Here is a 14,000-nt window from a genome sequence, read left to right as displayed (position 1 = left end):
TTTACTAGAAGGACGGAGAACACGTAAGATTCGTCACGTTACTTCGAGAATTAGTGACTTTTTTCCCCAAATCCAAAGGACACGATGGCAAACACGAACAACAACGCCTCCGCTCTGTCTGCAAAGGCCGGTCCAAGTTTTCGATCACCGTACCAGAGTTAGCCGCATTCGTAACGGGGGGCATCTGATCGCCAATTCGACAAAATACTGCCAACGCCCATACCTTACCCCATTGGCAACTGCAACAAATAGTCGCAGATGGTTGAAAATTGCTTCCGGCCCCCATAAATACTTACAATTATTAACGTTTCTTTAATATATTTCCAGTATTACAATATCGTCCCGTTACTTTGCTTCTACTTCTTGCTTTTGCTTTTGGATATGTGATTCACTCCATCCTCTTCTGCGAGCTCCGTCTTTTTCTTACTTGACAGTTCTCCAATGTCGACATGGTCGATACACCGAATATATTCATCACAGTGGTATCATCGTATCCACTGGGGGAATAAGCCGAATACTATCGAATTTGAAAAATATTATTTCACTTTTCCAGTGTCTACTGTAAAGTAACAAATTATTCCTTGAGTTATGTAATTATTAAGCGTGTTTTTTACTGCTGAGAGCTGTTATCCGAAGAACACTATCAATGTTAATGGAATGCATTTAACAATTATGTCATTGATGTGAATAACCAACAATGGTTGATTATCAATGTTTTACCAAAGAATATCGAGAAAATATCAATAATTACACGCTAAAAAGCATATTTTATCAACAACAAAACATCGAAAAAATCGATCAATGCATTTGACAGCTATGGGGTTTAGTCGATTTGCGAACCCAGATCATCGTGTAACGGGGCCTTCATATCGACTTTGACAAATTACAAAAAATCGGATCGTTGAGCAGAGCGGACGGAGCGTTGATGTGCGTGCGTGCGTTAAAAGCAAATCTTTTGTTCGTCGCCAACTCTAAGCGATTTTAGCACAAGCAAATACTACATTCGATTGCTCGTGATTGTTGTCCAGCTAGTTCGTTCAAGTCTAATACCAGTGTTCGTCCACAGATCGAACTCGCGCGTCTTTTCCGTGTCTGTTACCCGTCTGTCTTCCCGTGGTGTTACCGGTTTTTCTTCCGCTACCGTTCGTGTGAAAAGAAAGCAGGAAACGTATTGTGAATCCACCAAAGCCTGCAGGAAAAAGTAAGTTCAAAGATGAGTAGATTCTATTCTTCTTCGTTAGCATCACAATCTCGGAGGCAAAAAGCCCCTAGTGCGGGCGGCTTCCTTATATTGTTCTATGGTATTGCTTTGTGATGTGCTTGTGTGTGTGTACGTGCGTGCGTTATTGATGAAATCGTTTGATACTCGAATACGGCAAGTGCAACTAGAAACTGTGATATCCTCGGAAGCATACAGCCATGCTTAAATGCAAACAAAGTCTGCAAAGTCACCTAACATATTATTCGTAGGCTTGGAAAGATTCAAGCAGGTGTAGAAAAAGTTAGGTACTCAAAAGGGCACGCAGTGTCGGGTGGCGCTGGCGTTCCTTGGGCGCGGAACGTTATTTTTAGGTTATTTTTGTTTTTCTGCTACGGCTAGCAACCTGTGGCAAGAAAGAGGTTTCCCGGGAGTGCGTGCGGGTATAAATCGCGGGCTTCTCTGCCGAGAAAGGTCACACTTTTCCCCGTGCAGAAAAAAACAACCGAACGAAGAGGACTGCTTTAGTTGTTCGCCAATGGCAATGGCGCGGTGCGTGAGAATGAGATAGCTGTCCTCCTTCTCTCATGTTTAAATGAAAATGGCGTTTGTGCTGTGAAGGGCCCGAACCGATTATGGGTTGAAGAGAAGAAGACAAAATCATGTTTTGTGGTTTATTGTTTCGTGCAAAATACTGATATCGGCAGAATTTGGAATGTAATAAGAAGGGAAAAATCTTTCCCCGTAGAAGGGTTTTCCGGTACAGGCGAAAACTTTCAATTCTTCCGACAAGACCGTTGACTATGAACGACGAATGTGTATGTGCGCTCTCGTATAAAACAAACCCGTACCATGCATGGTAGTGTGCGTGAGAGTGAATTCGCTCGCTCTGTACGCTTTGGTGTATGTATGTGGTTCCATAAGCATAAGGATGTTTTATGCTCACTTTTATGATCTACAGCTTCTCAAACACAAAAGAAAGATGCGTTGGTATTTGCTCGGGTCCGGCGGGTAGATTTGTGTTGCTACGATGAAGAAATGATAGAGAAGCGAATGCGAAGAACAACAATTAAGCCGAACGTACGTCGCCAGCAGCCTTCTTGGATGAGATAATTGGTTGATAATGATTACAAGCCCACCGAATGATGCGGTGTAGACGAGCATACATATGTAATCACATTTTCGATTAATTAAAATAGTTTAAAAGATACATGCTTTTTTTCTATTACAATATTACGAGAAAAAGGAACCTTCGACCCAATGTTTCAATTATCCAACAAACCAACAGCAACGTTTTGGAGTTGAAATCTGAACCAATCTGAATCCATTAAGCAAGACTCAAGCGGGATGCATCAAGAAAGTTACAAATCGTAGTGGGCAGTAAGTAAAAACGCTGAATCTTGAGCCCAAAGACGGTGAAAATAATAATTAAATGTTATCAAATGTTAGCCAAACACTACCAACAACCTCGCGTGTGTTGGTCTGAAAATTACTAGCCCGCTGCATCGAATATCTTCCCAATTGGGAAGGGAACAAAATGGAAAGCTGTCCAACCGCTTTTTCTTTTCAACTTGAATCTGACCAAAGACACCACAACCAACATCTTCCCTTCGCATTGTTCAAGGGACAAGGTGTTCCGTTATAAAAAAAAATGCTCCGATCGTGCTCTTGCACTTGTGCCTTGTTTGTAAACATTTAAAGTCCGGCTTGATTGGGACTTGAAGGGAGAAGCCAAATTCATCACGTGCGTACATTTTTGCGCGCCATTTGCAATAAGAAAAAAAATCATTCGAGACAGGAAACATGGAAAATGTTGAAAGTCATGTCGCGATGAATAGATATTTGTTATATCTACTCATTTTGTCAAGTGTGTAGAGTTTATACTCACTTTTATCCATTATGGGAAACATTCAAGAGCACATTGTCGTTTCGCAAAAGAAGAAACCATAGTCTTGGGCCATGTGTCCCTCACCGGCTTTAGAACCCGGCACATGTTGTTATTTATAAACTCATTCACACTGCATGTTAACATATCTGCGCAGGGCAGCATGATCGGATTGTCGGTGTATTTGTTGAAAATCCCGCGACACATTTAAGGGCTGGTTTTGAGCGAAAGAAACCATCGAAAAGTTCCCGTTCGCTCTTATATTCCCCAAAGGATACACATTAACAAGCAACGATCGTTTACCGACGATCTGCGTGTGTGAAGGATGACGGATTTAGATTCGTTCGAACAACGTGCGTACGTTTCTAATTTTCGTAGTTTATTCTCGGTATTTTACACAAACCACTGCAGCGATAGATTGGGGGGACATGAGCCACAACTATTCGCACCCTTTAACAATTAATTTCTTGTTGGATTCAATAATTCTTTGGAGCGTTAACTTGACTAGGTGGCGGCAAAGCTTCCATTCCTATTACTGATTTTTTTTGTTTCAAGTTTTCAGTTTGCGTTTCGAAATGTTGTCAATTTTCCATTTTTCAAGATAACCGCGAAATTCTTCCTCCACAATGTATACCGATCACAGACGATATCAAACTTTCCTGGAACTCAGCTGCTCTGAGCTCTTCTGGAATTATATCAGTAGCATATATCAATGTTATCGGATAACCAACCGTCAATGGATTTGCGACGTTTAGGGGTTGGGATTGAAAACAGTAACGTCGAAGCGCCTCTAACGGAGCACGTCGAAGAATTCCCGACGAATCCCACGAACAACTCGTAAAGGTGTCACGAAAATAGTTGCAGAACCAATCCTCAATCTCTCGAAGACACTCTAAGGGTGCTCAAAGCATGGGATACTGTTTTTATTATTTATTACCAAACCACAACAATCTAAATGTACAGCGGACGAATGATGTTTATGGGACAAATGCTAAATCACCTTTTTTATCTTACCCTAACAGTGTACTACCCCGTTCAAAATAAATCGGTACCCCTGCAGTTTCTATTTCCTTCTTTGTACGTTCTATCGGCTCGATGTTGTTGATTACGCGTGTTGTTGATTCCCAAACCTGCATCGGTTAGCGGTATTAGTACCGATGTGGGTCGAAGCGAAAACAAGAGACGCCCAAAGAAAAACCCTCTATCAGCAGAAGCAGAAATGGACAGAAATTAGCGAACCGCGTGCGTGACGACGACGATGCCTCCTTAGATTATTTCACATCCCCCACCAGGAGCGAAACGAAGCATGTGTGTTGCGAATTCAAGCACCACAAAGCGTGTTGGTGTGTATCGATTTCGTGCTATTTTGTTGTTGCCTTTTCCGCTTGCGTACGGTCATGGTCAACAAATTGTTGCTTTCCTGTATCTTGAACTTCACTTTCTTTATTACCCAGCCAAAGTGGTGGCGAGCGTACGGGTAAAGTGTTATCGTTTTTGCCGAACGATATGAAACAGCAGACGCGAGTTGATTCCTTTTTTTTGTATAAATATTTACGTAAGCATATGGCTTCCTCCTCTTCCTGTCCATCAAATACGTAATATTCTTTCGTTGCGAGGGCAGCATGCCAACGGACAGGTGATTGCTATGTGGGTGATATTTTAAGAAAGAGCTGTCGCGTTTATTTCCCGCGTCCTCACTCATCGCGCTCGACGAAGTCGACATGTTATTGACCGAGCCGCACAACCAACACTCTTGGGAGTGATAATAATTTCAACTCACCCATTCTACTGGGGATGTTTTTGCAGCACAATTCTGCAATTTGTATGTGGATGTATGGCTACAAATCGTATGTTAACATCAGGCCTGATGCTGTATAATGACATACAGCATCGCAATGAATGTGCATCGATAATTGCCATATAGTACGCATTCCATTTGCGCTGGGTAGTGTTAGTGGGTATGCAAAGTAGTGTCTCGGGGTAAATCACACACCATTGTGTTCAAAAGGATAAACTTTGTTCTGAGTGATAGCCATATTTAATATTGTCGTATCTGTTGCTGAGAACCCTTGTGTTAAGGACCATATACGATGATCTTGATATACGTTCCCAGTTTTCTGTATTCGTTAAGAGTTTTTTTTAGTTTAACACTAATCGGTCGTAGGGTTGATGGCGGAATCTGTCTTGTTATGTTAATCGATAGTTTCCAATTCTTGGCTAATTTCTTCCCATTACACCGTCCGACCCTTTTACGAACGGACAGCTTAAATTGAAACGCTCGATCGGGTTTACAAAACATCTCGCTTTGAAGCGTAGAACTTGCAAGCGGATGATTTCCGAAACCTTACAACAACGCGAACAACATCTCCGACAACAATGCTCTCACAAATGCACAGCAAGGTGACAGAAGTAGACGAACGTGGTGCAGTGAGTGACAAAATAAAAGAATCATCTCCCCCGAACGTTCCTCACGCATACGCCTTCTTCCCCCCTCCGTACAATATTGCTGTGAGGGCCGAAATAGGCCGATTGAATGGCCAGTGTGTGTTGCGTTTGGTACGACCTGATAAAGATTCCGTTCCCTTTTTTTTACTCTGGGGGGATGGTTGGAATGCGGAGGGCACGAGACTAGTGTGTTTGGGTAGGTGTGGTTGTTGTTATATTATTCTATGTCCAATGACTTTAAATTCGATTTTGCAGTTGTGCGTTTATTTAAATAAGTGTAGTGGAACATGCGCGGAGAAGTAATGGGAACTTATTTTGCTTTTGTTTTTCTATGCACAATTACTGGCAAAAATTATAGTTGAAATAGAAACAAACAAAAAAATATATGAAACAGGAAAGGAAGCTATGTGTGTTTCATTGGCGGGTAATTATTGTACAGAACGCGCCGCGAGTGTGCACAAACACACCGAGCCGCGAAAACCTTGCCGGTTCTTCACTTGGTTTTGTATTCGCAACATACACATGCGCTGATGTTTGGCACCGAAACAATGCTGACTAAGAGTTGGTAGACTATACACGTAAACATACAATATTAGGCAAGTTATTTGTTATCAAGTTAAATGTTATCACTGAAAGTATTGTAAAGTGATTAACAAGAGCATTTTATCTACTGAATAATATTGTATTCTAATCAAATAATATATTGTTAACAATAAATTACCAACAAATTAAAGAGTTATTGATAAAATCTTTAATCCTTTTTGTATCCTAAATTAGAAAAAAAAAACCACAAATGTTTAAATTATTTGTATAAAAATGCCTTTAGGTTGTATGCTTTTTGTGTTACTCACTGTAAATATTCGCTCTTACATACGCGCTGTATATACCTCAGAGCATAGGAGGCCGTTATTCGTTGCCGGCTTGGTTTTTACATTTGCACCGTCCGTTGTGTTGGTAGTAGTGTTGTATGTGCTAGCTAGCGCGAACCGTGCCCGCGCAATCGTCAACTGTACAACGCCAAGACACACAGTCGTCGTCCACACAACGCGCCACGGCTGAGTGCACAAAAAAGTAACTCAATGATTAACGCCCGGAACGGCGCAAATATTGTACATTGGAGCAAGATTTGTCTCTTTTCGTTCTCGTTGATCCAAACAAATACAGGGCGTGCTGCCTCAAGTGATATTTTATCTGCATTCATGTTCTCTAACCTTTTATCTTTAATTCTACTCGTTTTAGATGTCGCTGCAAGTGTCCAATCAAAACCCGTCCGGACGTCGTACGCCACAGGTGTATCAAGGGTTTGGTGGTGTTGTTGCTGCAGCACCGAGCGTAACGACAACACCAACGGCCACTAATGGTGGTGGTCCAGCCAATGCTGCTGGCGGATCCGTTGGCCGGCCGGCAAAGGGAAACAACAAACAGTCACAGATCCCTGTAGCAATCGGTAGCATTGTCGGCACACCATCGAACCCTGATACGACTGCACCACAGACGCCCGTAGTACACGCCGGCATGGCCGGTACGATTGATGCAACGCCCGGCAAAAAGCAAGTCCAAACAGATCATTTGTACGGCATGAAAGTACAGCAGGGTGGCTCGATGGTTCCTGTTCCTACCGGTACAAATCGGCCATCAACCACAAACGGATCCCAACCGGCTGGGAACGAAAAGTTGCGGAAGAGCTCCACCGGCGGTGGCGGGGAAGGTTTGGGGTCGAAAAAGCCAGAACCGACCGCGTCACAGCTCCCAGTACTTGGTGAAGGTGGTGCTGCAAAAGGACGCGCACCGTCAAATGCTCGTACTCAGCAAAAGCAATCCTCGGATGAAGGGGCCACAGCAAAGGAATCGGCGGAACACCAGCCAAAATCGGAAAAGAAGGTCAATTCTGAGTTTGAACATTCGCTGCTGTTTGAAAAATCACTTAAAGGATTCACCACGGACGGCGAGGAGATGGATTCGCTTCTGCTGGAACCGTGGGATATTGAAGATACTCAGCCGCTGGCCCCTTCGAGCGCGGGAAAATCCAAGATGTCCGCCAAACAAACAAATCCCACTGGCAAATCGCCAGGCAAACTGGACACTGCGGCCGGTGCTGCTCTGAACAAGGAAGAAGCCAATAGCCCGAAAAAGAAGCCACAAACAGCCGAAGCGGCGGAGGCTGGTGAGAAGAATCGTTCGCCTAAAGCGACCCAGAAGGGTGTCGAGCCGGAGGTCCCATCTACACCAACCAACGGTGGCGATTCGTTGATCGGACGCCCGCTACGTTCCATTTCCGGCCGCCGCTCGACACGCCCGATTGCGGACATTAAATTCACGCATCACCGTCGCTCGGCCGCTAACGATTCAATTTCCAGCATGAACGTTACGATTGGTTCGGAGATTGGAAGCGACAGTCTACTGTTGCGTACGCCGGGATCTGCGTCGCGCAAACGCAAAGACATGACGCCAGAATCGACTTCGGATGATGCACCGGTGGTGGAAAGTCCGAAACGCGCCCGGCTCGATTTCAGCGGTTTGTTCGGCATGGTTGCCACACCGGTGACGATGTTGAAGAATCGACTGTCGCGTGTCAAGCTGCACAGCACACCCCGCTCGCTGACCGTTGATGAGGAGGATGCCTCGAAGGTGGTTACGGCTGAAGCCACCACCACCACTACCAACAATACGCCGACCGAGAAGGATACGGATGCTGCTGGCAACGCAATGGAGGTAGATGTAGCCCCAAAGGAAAAGGCTGACGAGGCCGGGCAGAAGCCAGAGCCGGAGAAGGATGCCGAGGGGGGCCAACAACAGCAACCGGAAGGTTCCTCCGCTACCTCCGTTGCTGATGATGAGGTTGAGGTGAAGATCGTCACCGATCAGCAGCAACCGCAGAAGCAGTGGTGTAGTATTATGTAAAGCTCATACGACATAACTCATGTAAGCGCAACCATCAAGGGCTCACCATCTCTCTCTCTCTCTCTCTCTATCTTTACCGACCTTACACACTTTAAACAACCTTAACTTCCTAGTTCCCTTCCAATTCCCCCCCACAAATCTGCCCCCTGGTGTGTCGCAAGTGTATTGGTGTCTGTCCTTTTCTGATGTTTTTTTTAAAGAAAGGAAAACTTCCCGCAGAATCGTCTAGGTTCGATTTGTTTCGGGAAGTGTAAATCGGTAAATAATTATACTTCGCCTCTTCGTTGGTTTAGTTCACAAACCACCTGCCTGGAGTTTATCACACATATTCTTTTATTTACATGTAGATGTATCATGTATATGTTTTTTTTTTTGTTTAAACTCCAATTCGTTTCAAAGATCAATTCACGTGTGTAAGGCTGTCGACAGTAGGGAGGAAAGGATATGCAATTAAAGTTGTTTCAATTTGCATACTGAGCAAATTTTGCTAGGCAGAAACGTTACGATCATCATTTGGTTAGAAAGGACATCATGTACATCACCATCAACACGTGGTTCGATAGATGATAATCAGTGAATATTTCTGGTTAACTCGTTTCATACCCGCTGTGTAGTGAATTCTATGGAGTGAAGTTAGTGAAGATTAGGAATAAAAGCAATTTTTATGTAACGCAGGAAAGAATGGATTGATTTCTTAAACTTAAAATTGGTACTATTTCTTTTAATACCTTTTTCTACTCTATCCCCCCGCAAATTGGACACGTTTGTGTAAGTGTCCGTCTTCCTCCCACGCCCATAAACGGAAACAAATTAGTATGTAGTGCAAGTGTGTTCTCTCTTTCTCTAATCGCTAAACGAATGCATGTTTAGGTGGCATAATGAGCAGAAACAGTGTGTACACCGGATAGGATTATTATTAGCGGATGCAACGAACGTAAAATGCACCGCAACAGATGAAAACCCACTAACGAGAAGCAGGTTGTGTAAGGTGGTGTAACATTTAAGCAGTCTGTAGAGTCTTGTGAAAAAGCTCAAATTTGGCCACATAATAGTACGATTAACATATCACACGACGTAAATTTTACAGACAGAGGAACAAGTGCAACAAACAAAACAATTTTGAGAAGGTTACTTTTGTTTCAGTACACTCTACTCATCTGCGGACAAAATGTGAAATAAATCAAACCAGAATATGTTTTATGGGAACGATTTAATTTGGAAAACGAAAAGGACCGTGCTTATTTTGTTGGATTAAATAAGTAGTGAGCGAAAGAAAATTGTGTACAATACAATGGAAAAATAGCAAGTAGTTTGAAACCTGCCACATAGCGATGAATCCCGTATTTGTATCGCTTCGAAAACCGTGAGGCAACTTGTTTCGGAGCTTTGTTATCGAACGGCAGGTGTCTCACCGGAGCGAAGATGCCAGTGAGGCATTTCGTGGCCGCCAGGATATTTCTGATCTGAGTCCTATCTGAAGACTGTGCAATTATCCACCCGATAACAGACTAGCAGACCGTTAAGTTGAGCAAAATCTTCATCTGTGATAACATCCTTTGAAAGCAATCGGCCAAATATTGAAGAAGTACCTGTACAAGATACTTTTTGTTATGCTGGAAGCGTTACGAGCACAGCCGTATCTGACCATGCAGGACATAGTTCGTCAAGGCCACGAGGAATCTGAACCAAAAGTTGATATTTGCTTATTTGTCGCACTTTGAAAAAACCATTTGAAGACCTAACCCTAATATTCGATGATCGATGAGAGTTTTAAACCTTCTAGGACATCGCAACCAAGTTTTACAGATTGCATCATGTTATGTCCTCTTCAAACGCAGGTTTTGCTTTCGATGGGGGTAAAACGTTAAAATTGAGATTTGAGGGTAATTTTCGAGATAATTATTACGTCATATTCGTTAGGCGAATGTATTTATGATATCCTAATCATCTGAACCACGACGTTATCTTATCGGTACACGCTATCAGGGATGGAGCTGTACGCCAGTTAGGTTTTAAAGGTTACCATTTCCGCTTTGGTCATTAGTTTGAGCAAAGCAACCTCTGAACGGTAAGGTAAGTTTAATTAATGCTTTCGATCGGATCCAAGTATGCCGGTTCTACAAAATTAAAAAGGAAAGAAGAAAGATTATGAATATCAATTTCCAAGTAGCACGCCACAGAGCGCCAAAGTGACTGCGTTTATCGGTATATTTTTTAACAATGTTTTGTCTTTATCACACCCATAGCAATTCGGTAACCTGTCAATTTGACAGTGCGTTTGGATCTCGGATAACATACTGATAGCATAACCGCGTGCTAATAGTCCGTCTATTCCTATCGGTGTTTCTGCTGCAGCTGGGACAATGTGGTACTTGGCGGGTTTTGTGGGGCTCCTGTATGCCCTGTGTGATGTGAACTACTTCATACGAGTGTTCACCACCGTACTGCACGTGATTCTGCTCCCCGGTACGATCAAGGTCACGGACAAGCACACAATTTATGGTGAGTGAGTGTGAGCCACTTCTGTCGCGTACCAGTTGTTTATCACCGGGTTTGTGTTAACTTTTCTCAGGTTTCTGCACCACGCAGGATGTCGATTTCCTGCTGAACCACATGAACAATGGGCGTTACCTTCGCGAGTTGGACTTCTGCCGGTTCTACTGGTACGGACGGTCACGCTTTTGGCCGCTCGGTAACGCGAAGAATCTTCTGCAGGGCGAATGTATGGTACGGTACCGGCGCATGCTGCCCATCTTCAAAGCGTACAAGGTGGAAACCCGAATGATCTGGTGGGACGAACGGTCGATCTACTTCGAGCATAAGTTCATTACACTGCACGATGGGTTTATCCGTACGGTCGCGTACTCACGCCAGCGTGCCATCGGCGTCAACTTGCTCGAGTACGTCCAGCAGTTCCCGGAGTGTCGCGAACGGCCAGAACAACCGGCCGTCCTGAAAGGTTGGATGGAATCGAACGAAGTGAGCAGTCAGCAGCTACGCAAGTGAAGACGATGCAGCTTTCTCCTGATTGCTGACACAGCCAATCGTACCTGTTCGATCTCTCTATTTCACTCGATCGCTATTAAGGCTAGAAAGTCAGGTGAGAAGTACGCACACGAAGGTGTGCGTTAATATCGTGAAGACACACACAATCGCACACATAGCTTAGAAAGCGCCTACTCTAACAGCAGGTTTCCCTTCGCATAACTCTGTGTCGAACCATAGTCGTTGAATGGTTTCTATCGAGTGTGCACCTGTAATAATTAACAAATCACGGTAAGAGTTATTTCAGTGCATTCGTTGTGAAGTCGTGTCCCTTTGCGTTACTACAGTGCGCTCGTATGATTTGTGTGAAAAAAGCAGTTTAATGTAAATCAAAGTAACCCGTCAGTCAAACCGTAGATTGGGATTTTAAGTGGGGTATAAAGTCCAAAACAATAGCATGAGACAGCAAAACCAAAGCTAGCTGGTGTAGGGTATTATGGAGTTACTCCAAGGAGTTTTGTTTAATTGTTTGGTTAGAATTTAGAATCAGGTTAATGCGCTCATATAATTACTCTGTAGCATTATTACACGTACAAATCAATTAGATTTCCTTGCTAAGAAACTAAACTTAGAGAAAACGTTTTCTCTATGCTGTATGGCATTCGTGACGTAAGCAACCGGTTCCGGTCTAGATTGTTTACCCAACATTGACCCTGTTTCATTTAAAACCAGGTTGAAGCACACCGTAAATCACTGCAATTCAAACGGGTTTTGGTACAATTTTTAACAAATGTTCAAACTCTTACACACCGGCAAGCATTCGCTTGTGAGAATATAAATAATTTATTCGTAGCCTGTGACTAATGACTATTTTCTAAATATCGCGGAACTCCTCACAGTTCATCTTTCGGCTGACCGTACAGATCCACGATCAGTTCATCGACGTTACGCTTAATTTCCTTCCTGTAATCAGTCAATTCGCTGTCTTCATCTAATCGGTGGTCCAGATTGTTTCGCAGCACTAGTAACGTGTGCCGAAACAGCGGACACTGAGCCCACGGTTCGTGGCACAGCTGTTCGCAAACCTTCAGTGCTTTCACCGTCTCATCGATCTGGTTGTCTTCCGGTATGAGAGCAGCCTTGTGTTGGTGAAAGAATTCTCCAGCATGTTTGCAAAATTCCGTCCGCTCTAGCCCCTCCGTTAGCTTCGTCGAGCGGTACTGCTCTACCGTCGTTGGATCGGTTGGCCCTGTCGCTCCGGTAGCGCTGTGGTAATCCTCCAGCACGTCCGCAATCAGTTGCAGCACCGTTACCTTAACCTTCAGCTCGACCTTCTTTTCCCACACACCGTACAGCACACTGTACCCATGCGGCGTCAGCAGTTGTTTCTGGGCAAAGGGGAACTTTCGTACCAGGCTGCCGAACGCGTACAGTGCGGCCGAAAGTTCGTCCGTCGACGAGGCGCGCCCGAGTGTGGCGAGCAGGTTAGAGCCACCATTGCGCTCGATCAGTGCGACCTTTGCCTTGGGATTGTTTTGTACCACCGTGCCTAGCAGCTTGAGCGCTTTCGTGCGCGTAACACCGTCCTCGGTGCGGTTTATGCTAGGCCAGATGATTTTCTCCACACCACCACGGTCAATGAACTGTAGAGCGTTATCGATTTGATGGGCCAGGTACTCGAGATCCTCGAACAGTGCGTCCAATTCCTGTCGCTCTGTAGGGGATGTTTTCTTAATTGCTTCTTCGAAACGGCCAAACAAATCGGTCATAATTTCACTGTCGCTTTTCAGCTCCACATTTGCATCCTTGAGCTCTTGTTTGATTTGTTCGTAGCTCTTGAACCAGCCACGACTTGACTCGTCGCCAGATTCTTCCTCGTACTCATTAGCTGGAATATCCTTGAGGGCTTCCTTGAGTGCTTCCAGTTTCATACCACCAACGGTCCCTGGGTTGCTTGCACTTGCTCCAGCTAGCTGGTGATGCTTAACTTCTTCTCCTGGAACCATCGAAAGCGAAGAATCCGTACCGCGCTCCTCTTTGTCCAGTAGTTTGGCTTCCTTTTTGCCACTGGTTAAGTTGATCCTTACGTGCAGTCCTTCCGGAATTGATTGACCCTCCTTAATCTCCTGCCATTCGTGGGTTGGCACGAACTTGGAATCATTCGAACCGCCGGTCGCCACTTGTGTAGTGACGGTAAGCACCACTAAGCTCAACAATAACACTATCCTTCGTACGGAAACTATCATGTTGAATCGAAACTATGGATGGGAACAGTCTCGTGCACAATCTTTTTATACAGATTCCACAAATTCTGATGAAACAAACATGTTTTCTTGAAGAGATGACTCCCGTTCGAAAGTTTTTGTTTTGAAAGATACACGTCAGAGAAATGAGGTTATGATGTGTAGTCGAGCAGTTTTGACTGCCCGCGAATCGCGGCATGCTTTCGAGCACTGTCGGATGTAAACAAATCAATTTCGAGCTAAAACGGCGCAACTTTTTTTTTAATGAGGTTTTTATTAATTTGAATTTTTTAGAGGATTTTCAACATATTTAAAAAATGTACTACAGTTTTTGAATTCTTTT

The 14,000-nt window shown here is 44.0% G+C and overlaps 3 protein-coding genes across 3 annotated transcripts; 2 read left to right on the top strand and 1 right to left on the bottom strand.

Annotated features, from left to right (window-relative positions):
• The first annotated feature begins 6,589 nt into the window (after positions 1–6,589).
• On the top strand, positions 6,590–8,429 carry LOC128708911 (uncharacterized). Its single transcript, XM_053803891.1, has 2 exons — positions 6,590–6,637; positions 6,768–8,429. The coding sequence occupies exons 1-2, from the start codon at positions 6,608–6,610 to the stop codon at positions 8,427–8,429; spliced, it is 1,692 nt and encodes a 563-aa protein (XP_053659866.1). The 5' UTR covers positions 6,590–6,607.
• Positions 8,430–10,792: 2,363 nt separating this feature from the next.
• On the top strand, positions 10,793–11,435 carry LOC128709100 (protein THEM6-like). Its single transcript, XM_053804083.1, has 2 exons — positions 10,793–10,931; positions 11,002–11,435. Exons 1-2 carry the CDS (start codon positions 10,793–10,795, stop codon positions 11,433–11,435), a joined length of 573 nt encoding a protein of 190 aa, XP_053660058.1.
• An 872-nt stretch (positions 11,436–12,307) lies between these two features.
• LOC128708812 (nucleotide exchange factor Sil1) lies at positions 12,308–13,660 on the bottom strand. Its single transcript, XM_053803793.1, has one exon. The coding sequence runs from the start codon at positions 13,658–13,660 to the stop codon at positions 12,308–12,310; it is 1,353 nt and encodes a 450-aa protein (XP_053659768.1).
• Positions 13,661–14,000: the final 340 nt, after the last annotated feature.

This window comes from Anopheles marshallii, chromosome 2 (genome assembly GCF_943734725.1).
Source record: "Anopheles marshallii chromosome 2, idAnoMarsDA_429_01, whole genome shotgun sequence".
In the NCBI taxonomy this organism is placed as follows: Eukaryota; Metazoa; Arthropoda; class Insecta; order Diptera; family Culicidae; genus Anopheles; species Anopheles marshallii.
The sequence above is the reverse complement of the archived record's forward strand: the minus strand, read 5'-3'. Positions and strand labels throughout refer to the sequence as shown.